The sequence below is a fragment of the Rhododendron vialii genome, chromosome 4a, assembly GCF_030253575.1.
Source record: "Rhododendron vialii isolate Sample 1 chromosome 4a, ASM3025357v1".
In the NCBI taxonomy this organism is placed as follows: domain Eukaryota; kingdom Viridiplantae; phylum Streptophyta; class Magnoliopsida; order Ericales; family Ericaceae; genus Rhododendron; species Rhododendron vialii.
The window spans coordinates 32657270-32670580 of record NC_080560.1 but is presented as its reverse complement, the minus strand read 5'-3'; the positions used below and the strand labels follow the sequence as shown (position 1 = coordinate 32670580).

The following is a 13311-nucleotide window of genomic DNA, read 5'->3' as shown; positions in this document are numbered from 1 at the left end:
CATCGGCAATCTCTCCATCTCAACTAATAATTGAGCCAAAGTACCTAAAATGATCACCCTTTGATATCGTCTGGTCTTGAATCACCACTATTTCTTTATGCACACTGCTGGTACCACTAAACTTGCACACCATATGCTCAGATTATTCCTTCACCCAGAAAGCAATATATCCGACTCGCTGAATTACTTATTGACTTGGGAATGTAAAGATGCTAGCAATAAGCAGCTGACTGCCGTGATGTTTAACCGTCAGAGAATCAACGAAACAACTTCCAAGCTGTTGTCTTATTTGTGAATTTACTCAAAGAATGAAGGCCAATTTGTTTTCTCTAGTTACGTACCCTCAGATTTTTCATCTCAGAAGAGCTCTTGCCAAGTGGTCACGTGCGGTAGCCAAAGCTTGACTTATAGTCTGCAGATGATGAACACACAAGTTAATTAGGGTTGCGATTATTCTAACATGGAGCATACAATCATACCACACGATTCCACCGAGTGATCATGAGATTATTAATACCACGTCTCCAAATATGGAGCACATGATCATGCAATTTACTGTCCAACAGAAATGCAATTATTCTACTAATTGTTGCATTCAACTGCCAGAAATGCAATCTTTGTGGATTTGGAAGCTCAATCTAATTAGGTGAATGAAAAAATAATGCAAAAGACATAACAATTTAAGGTAAATATGTCCACCCTACATTTTGTTGATTAGGTAAAACCTACTAATAAAGATACAAGGAGGAAAGCTCAGGTTACCTGCTCAGACAGGGGTGCACCGTCATCCACGCTGTGGGTTGCCACTTTTCCAGCAATAACATTGCCATCCATTTCGAGGATCATCCTGTAGAAAATGAAGTTAAAACATGAAATTTTCCTTGACTATAGTAACCCATTGGACAAAAAACAAAGAGAATTCAGTGCAGAACATGTTAACAGGCAGCATACTAAGAAAGAATCTTCCAAGACATGACCCACCTAATTTAACGAAGCGCATGCGACTTGTCTATTGAAAATTGACCAATGTATATATCATGCATGGTTGTGGGCATTTTGGCTTCAACAAACTTCAACTGCTAAAACGGCTTCAACAAACTTCCACTGCTAACAAAGTGCCTTGACTTTAATACAGGGCTGGGGGAAGTTTAGAACATGTGGGGGTTCGATTTGGCGGGATCTTGACCGTGGTTCGAGTCAGGATCCTTCCTCCGCAGCTCGGTGCTCCCTCCGCCGGACCTGCAACAAGTCACTAGGGCGATAGTTGCCCAGTGACTCTCCAACGATCAAGTTAGACGTAGGGAGAAGTGTTAAGGTCTAGGGTTATGATAGAATGACATACCTCTCTTGGTCATTATCCCTTTATATTTATAGACCTTGGTTTGCTTGGCCTCCAAACTAGCGCTTAGAGGGAACGCTTGGGTAACCGTCTTGGGTGACATCATACATGACGTAAGGGATAAGGTGGTTATGGAGCACATGGCCAAGTCAAATCCCCAATGATTAAGCTTGCTGCACGATCCTAATGGGTCCCTCCTGACATAACTACTTTCCTTTAGGTGGCTTCGGGAGTTTTGGACCGAGTACACTCAACGCCCGTAGACCTCGCCGAAGTCTCTACCGGAGTCTCCTTCCTGATCGTTTAACCGAATAGAGTACCAGACCCTTCCCAAGCCTTTGCCAAGTCATGGGCTGGTGCACTTATAAGACCTCGGTTCACGATGGCTAGGTGGGATGACCGAACCCATTAACCGAAGCCACTATAGAACACCTACATTTTTCTTTACTACGAGATCATTAGCAATAGCAACAAGTTTCTTAAATACATTGAGGAGTCAGGAGAGGACATAAAAGTACTCCCCAAAAGTAATTCTAAAGCTACCCAAAACTGATTGACTAGCTAAACAACTACCAATAGCAATCAAGACAGATTTTGCAAGAGTTATAAACTTGTAACTACCAAAGTACCAATGAAGGGTTGGTTGAGCGGTTAAGAATTTGGACTTGGTTGGACAAAGTCTAGGTTCAAATTCTCAAAGCCCCTCATTGGGGTTTGATTGGATATGAAGATCATATCAAAAGTAATAAAAGTACTAAAATTGTTTTTTTCATCACTTGAGGAGTTTTTTTCCTTCACAAAATACTAATAAAACTTTTAGCAATTTTGGAAAACTACCCCTAATCACAGCCTAGTAGACAGTGGTTAATGTGTAAAAAGTGAATCAATATATGTAAAAAGTATATGAATATCCATGAAAGTGTATTGATATTTGTATAAAGTGTATTGAAACTTTAACTTTTTGTCATTTTGTGTGCATTATTCATTGCCTAGTGAGTTGCGGTTAGCAAACCATAATTAGAAAAATCAGATGCACTCTTTCAGTTATAATTTTTACATGGTTGGCCTGGTGGTCTAGGCTTGAGATTTAGGAGTTTGCTCCCTCCTAAAATCTCAGATTCGAAACCTCACTAGTGTAGGGTCAGTCCTACAAAGCAATTGCTTCAGTTTTAATTGGACTCCCGCAAGTAGATAGTGGAATTGGGCTCCAGAATTAGTGAAAATGCGTGTAAGCTAGCTCGGACGCCTAAGTCATCAAACTAAAAATTAAGCCACTATGAAAGTTCATGTACCCTTCTATTTAACTCTGACTTGTTTAAACCACAAACGCATGTAATCTTCTTTAACCGACGTTAAGGAATATGTATCTTGTTGCAAGGTTGCTTCAGAAAAATTCAAACACACCAACTGAAAAAAATCAGAGCCAATTGGCATAAAATAAAAAAGCTATAAGAAAATTATACAGGCAAACACAAGATGCATCTCTCATTCTGTAGCCAAGTTTCCAAACTGCCAGGGATTGAACTCTGTCGATCTGATGTCAATCTCCTCAATGTCGCCTGAGCCATCCATGGCAGCCCGATGTTCATCATACTTGCCATTGTAATGATATACTTCCAATTCACCCCAAGGTGTAGGAGCAATTTCACTGGTCAGGTCGAACCATCTTGGAGTATGTTGCAGGCCCTTCGTCTCTTTAATTCTTTTTTCAGCTCTCTGTCTCTCCTCCAGTCTACAAACACAAGGACACAATCAAATTCAAAACTGTAGTTTCATCATCACTTGCCAGCCCAAACAAAGTGACAACTCCAAATTTGAAGAGCACGCAATGAAAATGAGCTCCATTCGACTTCCAAAGAATCAGAGAAATAATAAACAATTCAGCCAAGAGAGAATTACATCATAAAACACACACGGGCACGAACATATACAAACCCTTAGACCACACAATGACACAACATACCACGAACATACAACATACACGAACCCTTAGACCACACAACATACACGAACAAGAAGGATAGGTAATTTGTCCGGTAATTTACATGCACAAGTTGTTTAAAAAAATTAACAGGGGTAGGGTTGTATATGAAGTAGAGGACTGGAGGTTCCTACATGAGTAAATTGAAATTTTGGTTTTAAATTTCAAGAGTGAGCTTGATGGATATTCAAAATGAGCTGGAATTCTTGGTGGCTATATGTAGTGATTAGGGTTTTGGAATTAATGGCCATGAGGTAGGAGAAGGGTTGGTATTATCAAGGGTCATTCAGGGATGGCTTTGCCTTTTGGAGCTGAAACTTGAAAGGTAGCCCTTTTTGGCAAAGTTCACAGAGAGAGAGAGAGAGAGAGAGAGAGAGAGAGAGAGAGAGAGAGAGAGTGAGAGACCTGCTCTTTTCTGAACCAGCTCTGGACAAATCACCCTTCTCAAGTGCATATCTGTCAGGACGCAAGCGAGAATCTGATGCCAGTAACTTCTTAGGCGCAGTGTCCAAGCTATTTATCTTGTGTGCAAAATATGTGTACTGAAATTTGTCATCTTTAGGAGCTTCAGCAACTCTCCAGACCTGCTTCGCCACGGCATCAGAACAATTGCCAGTTTAGTTGGTAAGTAGTTTGAGTACCAGCACAAATACCAAGGAAAACAACACGAAGGCCCATGACATTTCACTTGGACATACAAAGCCATGTTTTTATGTAAAAGGTATGCATTTTTGTTTTGTATAGTGAGTGTCACGGAAGTTCCATGTGTCGAGAGAGTTTTATTTTCCTCAGTCTTTTCTTTGTTACCAGGATAACTACGCAAGTTGGGGTGGATGTGAGGATGGACTATAAAGTCAGAGTGTTAGTTCACGGATCTAGGTTTTAGAAAAAGGCATGATGTTCCTTCAAAAATTCGGAACTATAAACAATAGTTCCATATCTCTCTCTCTCCTTACCAATAGGTACTACTTAATAAAGAAGGGATATGTAAGGGGATACAACCTACACAACTCCATGGAGTCATCAGGGAATCTCACTGTGATCTACCAAAACTTAGATGCCTTTGTTTGTTGGCTTAAACCTCTCGTATCAACTGGACTAAGAGAAGGAAAAACTCAAAAAGTGAAGAACACGGCATATAAATCTGAATTGTTGTCGCCCAACAAGAAGTTATATTTCCCCCTGTTTCAAGAGGTGAAGGCTGCAGATTTATGATATCATAGCAACCCCATTTTTTGGTGTGGGCAAAGAAAGTGAAAAGATTTCCACGACTTCATAGCAACATTGTGGTTTGAACTTTGAAGATCTATGGATAGTCCTTGAAATTGAAGCGAAATGTTTCCACCAGAAAGATAAGGAGGAAGAAGGAAGATAAAGAAAGTTAATGAAGCCAAACCTCTTTCAGTTTAGTGCCTGGCAGAGGTTCCCCCTCTACGTCACAAGGTTGATAACTCATTGACTCATTCCATTTACCAGTTATCAACATTTTGGGTTCTTCAGCTGCATTATAGACATATCCATCCACTTCAAAGCGACCAGCACTGCAACCACAAAAAGATGATGCTAGGGGAAGTAAACAAAGAGATCCCAAAATATGAAGAATATTCCAAAAAAAAAGACAAATTAACATCAATAGAGGTTTCTTATTAGGTCTTGACCTCCACCTTATGTAAGGAACTACACAATGTGGTCTACTCTAAAGAAAAATTGAATGAAGTTCAATGATATGTCACTGAAGTTTGCAAAAATAAAAATGACGGTATCAAGTATTAATCTTGATATTGACTGCAGTAAAAACAACCGCTTCTTACTAACAGTTTCAGTGTTGAAAGAGTTAAGAAAGCAACTCTGAGCTGAGCTGAAAGTCCCTCCAAGAAGACTACACCTTCTAGCATCAAATTTTGGCACTCGTAACCAATACCACTCAAACATATTGCTTTTTCCTGACTCCCTATTACTCATTCACCAACATAAGACACAAGATAGTCCTCCCCAAAAGCACCGCCAAAAATTTACTACTAGTAGCAGTGATAGGAAATGCACTAGAAAGCTAAAGGGTACATCCTGGTCTAGATTGACTATCGGTTCAGATACAAAACTCCAACTTTATCTGAATACAACCTATCTCAGAGTCGAAGCAGGCACAAATAAGTTGTTTGAACGAGTTTTTGAACACGCACGCACAACACACGTACCCACCCTAAAAAGGGAACTGGGAGACTGGATGACTAACTAAATAAATAACAGATGCTCTGGCAGTTCTGCTATGTGTTGCAACCTCTCACCAAAAACCAAAATACTATGCCATGCAACCAGTTGCATTCATTAAAAGCAGCAAACATGTATGCAATTGAAATACAGCAGAAACCCAGTATGTTAAAAATAAAACAGTACAACAAATATAACCACAAAAATAATAGCTAGCATCATACCCAAACCAGCCGCAAGGTTGAAAATACATCACTACTTTGTCCCCCGTGGTCAGGTTTGTCAAGATCATCTCACCGGGTGAATCAATCCAAGTTCGTCCAAATATCAGGTTGCTAACTTTTGTGGGAGGAGGCACCAAATCTAGGATTACACCATCCCTTTTAAGGGTCACTCGTGTCCTGCGCATGTATTTGGAGACAAGTCAGCTGCAATTTCAGGTCAAAACCCGATTAACAAAAGAATCCGATCAAAAAATTTCAGGTCCAAACCAGGTGAAAGTTGGAACATTTTGACCTCCTATTTGGACATTGTCTGACTTTTGGAACTTATCCAGTTATCCTTATAAAACATGTAAAAATAATTACCCGATAACATCATTTGTTCTGTATGACAAATCACCGCTGACTATTAGATTATCCATGATAGTAAGGCATAGTATAAAACGATTTTGTTAAATTACAGTATCTTCGCAATAGAAAATATGAAAAACTCAAATGATCTTACACCCATTTCAACACATTTGCAATGATTTTACTGCAAAAGTGCGAATGTATTTTTTTCCCCTAAACGATAGCAACAGAAAAATCAGAAGCATCTGTTTCTAAACAGGAGACGTGGATCCATATCATATGGCAGCCCAGTGACCCTAGTCTTGCAGGGTTGACACGGGTACTTCACCAAAAGTGAAGCGTCTGTGCACACAAGGAGGAGGTGATGCTAATGTCTCTTATTTGTTGTTTTTTTTTTTATCAGCATCTCTTATTTGTTGTTACCAAAGTTGTACGGAGAGAAGTCCAAAACCCAACAAATCCCCCAACTGGTGCAGATTCCCAATATTAAAGAACAAAAAAGCACGCCAGCACGGTACCTAAGACTAGCAAACCAAGAATAACTTATTACCTTCCAAGAGGATAGACTTCAACTGAGTTTCCTAATAATTTGGTCTTCACCTTTGAAGTTATGTCATATACAAAATGGTCATTTTCAGCATGTCCAGCACCCACCGGAGGGTGATGGCTAACCTGAGGAAGGAATGAATCAATAAGCTCAGTAGAACGATGCACAAACAAAAAAAAAACAAAAAAAAACAAATGGCAAAAAACCAAGCCAGACCCTATCCAAGTGAGTGAGACCCAATCCCCCAAAGACTAGGCTAAAATACAGGCAGAAAAAGGATCCTTACCAAAATACCAACAAACTATAGAAAAGCAAGAAAAATAAATCATGTGGAGAATTTGCTCAAGCCCACCTGTTCTGCAATAAACGTAATGCCTCCATGATTGACCATTTCATAAGTTTCACCAAGAATCGGATTAAATGGTTTCCAGGTTCGTTGGATGGCATAGTAGACTGATATGAAGAAAGATGCTGCAATGACGAACCATGAGTGCCACAAGAGAGAGAGAGAGAGAGAGAGAGAGAGAGAGAGAGAGAGAGAGAGAGAGAGAGAGAGGCAAAGAACACTTACAAGCATACACCAATCGCATATAGGGATCCTCACATTCATCTGCTAAATCTAAAAGGTAGGAGTACTCCATCAACTGTTACAAACATTATGCATTTAGAGATTCAAGGAGCAAGAGAGCATTAAATGTAACACAGGCATCAGTAGGTTTAAAATACCACAAACCTCTGCCATTTTCTGAAGCATAGACATTGGCTCAAAAATGAGAACTGGGAGTGTGACCATTGATGTGATGTCAGAGCCTACATATTTCTGCATCATCTTCCAATAGCTGTCCCGATCCTGAGAAAATCAAGAACTAAAATGAGATTGAATAGGGAAGAAGAATATGTAGAATAGACAGCTTAAATGTTAGTAGATTCCAGTAACTCCACACATGTTTAATGAAAACTTCAGTAGTTTGGAAAGCGAAAAAGAAAAGAAGCACGCAAGTTATCAACAAAAGGGCGAAGTACACCAGTGATCCCCTATACTTTACAGCCTGTTTCAATTTCATCGCAAAAGTTCCACTTGCCACAAGTTTTGTCTATAATTTTCATTTGTGCCAATTTGGTCCAATTGACTGCAACTGTCATCATTTTGGATGGAAAAATTGGTCATGTGCGCCTCATGTAACCATACAATTTCTTAAAAAATAAAAATGTGGGAGGGAAACCTTTAATCAACATAAAATAAGCTGAAAGGTGTATCCAGTGATTAATAGCTTACAATGGGGAAAAAAAGTTGTGCCACCAGAGTGAACTCAACTTTATGATATTTGCTACGCCAAAATAGCAGGGCAAAATTCATGAGCAGACGTATATTTATGTTAAATAAAAAAATATGTGTTCTGGTTCGATCATTTTATTATCTAATATAACAGATAAAAAAAACTATGCATGGCTAAAAGTTATTTTTTCCTGAGAAGGATGTTCAGGGCTTATCCCTGATAATGTATTTTGGAATTTCACAACCAACAGATGAAAAGGGATTTACAATTTCAGAAATCACTCTAGTCCAAACGGTCCATGGTACGATTCCTAGCCACTTAGAATCACTAACAACTTCACAACAATTTTATGCATGAATGGCAAATCGAATCAGGATTGTAAGATTCCGATAACTATGGCCATGAGCCACAATCGTGGAGACTGAAGGTGAGTTTGGGGTGGTGGATCATGCAATCTGAAACCACACATTGATCTCTTCTATTCTCCTCATCGCGTTCAACTCCTCCCACAAACCAAAGACCTGACCTTTGCCTCAATAACTCAAACCTCAAAACAGAAGTGGGATAGCATCCACCACCAATACTGTGTGCAATGGGTGCATATTACTAACTAAAACTGATATTGAGGTTCAGCAATGGTGAATCTTGGGGTCACCATGGTGCCCCCTCTCTCTTTGAAAATGGCAGAGTTGGGATAAGTGGTGGATTGGATGTCCGGTTGTGGGTGCATGTGATGGTGGGAGGGCAACAGTGGGTTTGGAATTGGATGCGGTGGTGGGTTTTTATAGTGGTTGGTCCACAATGAGGGAAATAGAGGAAGAAGAGAGTAAAAGAGATGTGAGCAATGCTACAGTGAGATGGCAGTTGTGGTGTGGAGAGTTCAAAAGAAGAGAGGCGAAACAGAAGGAAGAAATTGACCCTTGTACCCCTTAAAAAAATGATTAATTGTCCGTGTCATGGACTCATGCACCACATGAAAGATATCGGTCGAGTGGTCTCAGTTGGAGATGGAATTGCAACATGAACCCGAGACCTAATAAATCCGTACATTCTACAGTAGATGCATAATGATCTTCACCAAATAGAAAATAGATGCATAATGGTCTTGTTGAATCTTCTCAATTGATATAATATAAGACTACACAAATAGAAAATCCCCAGGACATGGCTAAAAAGGAAGCCAAAAATTATGGAATGCAAAAAAATAAAAAGAAGCTGGGAAAAAAACATATATGCACCTCTTGTTTCCATCTTCCTCTTTGTGCTTCGGCTTCAGCATCTTCAGTTCCCCCTTCAGGATTTACAACTTCCAGGCCTTCATAACCTAACATACTGGACAAGAATAACACAACAGGATAGTAACTTAGTTAGGACCAGATTCTTCAGCACATGAAAGTTAAATGGACAATAAACACCCTGAACACTATCAATCGATGGTATCGAGTATCGACCAACCATGACAATGGAACTCCAGCCTCGACCATCAAGAAAGAAGAAGATATTGTTGAGGCAAGTGACGAGGTAAAATAGGGGCTGGAGGTCAATGACTACAAATTTTACCAAGAAGGTCAAAAGTCACTGTCTAGTATTTCATGAAATTCTATCTAGCATTGTAATGTACTTCGGATCGAGATATCACTACAAAAGCTGCTATTTGATGTGACAATATGCAAGAAACATCAGATGACGGATGGTATAAGACTGTGACATAGTTACACGCACAACAAATAGAATATTCGGCAAGCATTTAATATTTAATGTTACACGGTTTTGGATAGAACTCAACCCCAAAAGCTATCTTGAAGTGAGGGTGTCATCATGCTTACGTACATTGTAATATTGTATTGTATTGGTACCCAGGCGATGTGGGACTTCGCTTCACACCCTCCCCCTCACGCGCAGCGTGCTCACTGGGCAGCACTTACCACGTGCAGGGCAAGGACACACATCCTACCCATCTCTGGTATCTAGCTCTGATACCATTTTACACGGTCTTGACTCTTGGGTAGAACTCAACCTCAAAAGTTAGCTATTGAAGTGAGAATGCCCTCACGCTTATATTATTACATTGGTACCCAGGCAATGTGGGATTTCGCTTCACATTAATCACACGCATTTACTTTAACGAAAGGACGACGGCAATCATGACAAAATATTCAAACCACTGAGGCTTCAATTAATGTTTTTATCTGTCTAGTGAATGATAAGCATAACAACTAGCACTATGCGTGAAACTCGAACCGACGAACATGAATATTCATGCATACCTTTCATCAAGCACAAAAACATTCCTAAAATTGGAAAAGAGCATCAGAAACAAAATTGTAAAATATTATTGTCTCCTAAATGAAGGTCAAGTATCAATACTTAGTTTGGTCAAAGGAGTTCCTTTTACTATAGTCTCTCTCCCTCTACCCCAAACTAGTCATTGACTCACTTAACTATTTGATGAACCTTCCTTCAGAACTTACTGGAAATATAGATACCTACTAGATCCAATATGGCTTTTCCTTTACTTTTTTTTGGACCTGTTTTGTTACCAGGATAAACTTGGGGTTACAAAACCCGTATAAGGCCATTTCATTGTTTGAATGCAATAATTTATGAGGTGATTACATAGTTGTTGACCAACAAATCCTACAATTGGGATATCCACTACCTCCGAAGATGAGGTATTGCTAACTGGTCCTATGGAATTCTCAACCATTCCGGCCAATCAAACATAACCTTCAAGTAAACATTTTGCTTAAACCAGGCTACCCATCTTGTGCATATGTTGATTATATTTCCAACTAAATGGTCTCAGGAGGTACACGTACAAATTGCTGTTGCGTTGTTTGTGTTAATAGAGGTAATAGAACAAAAAAGATAATGATTAACATTTGCAGCATCATGCATGAGCCCTAAAGGATAGAAGAGGGCTTTTACCATAAAACCAAAATACACAAGGGGCTTGTGGTCATATTTGATTGGCCGGATAGAACTAGATTGCACTACAAATTCTGGGGCACAGTATAACTACCGTTGATTGTAACAACTAGAGGAGGGATAACTTTCTTGGACTACCACAAAACATAAGATATACAATACTTTTATCCGACTTTTGAACTGAGGATTTGGTTTTCATTTTTAATTTGAAACAAACGGCTCGGTTTTTGAATCCGAACCATACCCAAACCGAACCTGTAATTGTGTGGTTACAGTCGAGTATGGTTACGGTCTAGGTGATAGAAAACCCATCGGTTTAGGTGATAGAAAACCCGTTGGTTTCGGTTACAAATTTCCCGGGCAAACTGACCTGTTGTCATGGTTATGCAACTATTAATCCCTAATTATCGTATAGACACACGGTTTGAAATATCGGTGATACGTATCCGTATTGGTGTATGCCGATATGTATCAGTACCGGTACGTCTGAGTCCCAATACGACCGATATTGCAGTGTAAAGGAAAATCGCATATGTATCGTGTTACATAATGGTACTCGATACGTAACAATGGTATCGGTCCGTTTCGGTCAAAATTACGGCCAATACGTAACGGTGGTATCGCCGTATCGGTGATATGTCACGCGAAATTCTTAAAAATTCACATCTCCGGATACCGTTACGCTACGACCGATACACCCGAACCGCGACAAATTCCGACCAATCAAACATGACAAAAGTATATTTGCAATTTCAAAACCGGGAAAAAAAAATGATAACAAAAATTATCTCTTAGGCGACAAGGGAACAAAAGTAGGAGGATAGGAATGAATTCGATGCATACCCATTGACGGTTTTGCCGAAATTGGAGAGGCTGGAAGTGATCGAGGCGAAGAAACCGCCTCCTTGTTTTTTATCCTCGGGAGCCATCTCTCTGAAACCCTAAACCCAAAAATCCCTCGTTCAATCGACTCTGTGGAAAGCTTTAAACGATCCGAATTTACGACGCGAGACGTATGGTTACAATTGGAGAGAGATAGAGAGAGATAGAGAGAGGATGTGAGGAGGAGGCGTGTTGGCGGGTTCTTTTGTTTGAAGTCAGAAAACAACTACTCCGTATAATTTCTGTCTCCCTCTCTGTCTGTCTAAATATGACTTGACTAGTATGGAAAGGCAAGTGCTACGCGTTTAAGGAAGAGCGTGGAACTGTAGCGGCGGCTGACACCATGTGCCAGCTAGTCGGCAGACGGCACGAGTAGTACAGTATCAAATTTTTTTAGCTAAACAATCGCCCCCGGGATACTATTAATTCGGACGAAATGAGTATTTGCTGGAAATATTTTTGGGAATTTCAGAACTTCACACCATCGAAGTGGTGAATATTGCCACAAACTCCCACCGATTGGTAATTTCGTAAACGTAATATCTTTAGCCTACCAAAGAGGGAAAAATACAAAAAAAAAAAAAAAACACACACACACACACAGAGTCGGGCAAAATGACATCCTAATTAACAAAACATCGAGAGAAATTGGAGAGGGAGAAGGAGGGAGGGGGGACAACCTCAAGTTGGTGTTCGAAGTGGTTGCAACTGCCAAGGTCACAGTTGCGATGGCCAAAGAGAGAATCAAAGAGTTGTCGAATATTGTACATTTTTGTCCCTATGGGTAGGCTCGCTTCAGCCACTGGTAATTTGCCGCCCCCCTGCCCCCCCCCCAAAAAAAAAAAACCCATGACCAACCAAAGGAAAAAGAATAATCACAAAGAGAGCACAGGAAGCAGCGGCAGACCTACGGCTCAAGGTGCCATGACACTCATGTATCTACTAAACAGCACTCGCTCGAGTTTTGTTAATGATGGAAATACCCACAAACTTCGCTTGCAAGAGAGGATTTATAAATAGATGTAAATTTGAACGCGTTCATAACATTTTCTCTTTTATTTTTTAGAAATGATTTTGCTACACCATTTTTTGATAATGTCATACTCTATAAGTGTATTTTTGCATCAAAAAATACACTTGCAGGATGTGGCATTATCAAAAAAAGGTGTGACAAAATTACTGCCTTTATTTTTCTCAAAGTCTACCCCGAGATAGGCAAGACGAACCTGAGTCTCGACCCACACAAATCCCGAAAACAATGTGTAATAGTAATCCTCTACGTTTCATAGATTTGAAGAACGGTTACCAGATTTAACTAGAAACAACCAACATCTGGAATGTCAACCGCAATCCGTTGATTAGTTGCAACCATCCCCATTGTTTTTTCAAAAAAGTTGAAGTCCTACCACACGTTGATAGAGATAGGGTAACCAATTAGAAAAAAAGCTAAGGCCTTGTTCGTTTAGCATATTTATTTTGTTTTAATTTTGTTTTTCAATCATTATCTTATTTCTTCAATTATTAATTTCATTTTTCTATCTATCTCTCTCCACTCATTACCCATCTCTCCAATCATT

General features: G+C 39.7%; 1 protein-coding gene and 1 long non-coding RNA gene across 2 annotated transcripts; both read right to left on the bottom strand.

Moving 5' to 3' along the window:
- Positions 1 to 333: 333 nt before the first annotated feature.
- Positions 334 to 1391, bottom strand: LOC131322024 (uncharacterized). Its single transcript, XR_009198676.1, has 2 exons — positions 763 to 1391; positions 334 to 412 (listed from the first exon to the last, which is right to left on the bottom strand). It is a non-coding gene; the product is annotated as an uncharacterized LOC131322024 (long non-coding RNA).
- A 1227-nt stretch (positions 1392 to 2618) lies between these two features.
- Positions 2619 to 12251, bottom strand: LOC131322023 (oxysterol-binding protein-related protein 3C-like). Its single transcript, XM_058353118.1, has 10 exons — positions 11696 to 12251; positions 9163 to 9256; positions 7381 to 7497; positions 7219 to 7291; positions 7000 to 7118; positions 6651 to 6772; positions 5753 to 5929; positions 4717 to 4861; positions 3726 to 3904; positions 2619 to 3071 (listed from the first exon to the last, which is right to left on the bottom strand). The coding sequence occupies exons 1-10, from the start codon at positions 11779 to 11781 to the stop codon at positions 2825 to 2827; spliced, it is 1359 nt and encodes a 452-aa protein (XP_058209101.1). The 5' UTR covers positions 11782 to 12251; the 3' UTR covers positions 2619 to 2824.
- Positions 12252 to 13311: the final 1060 nt, after the last annotated feature.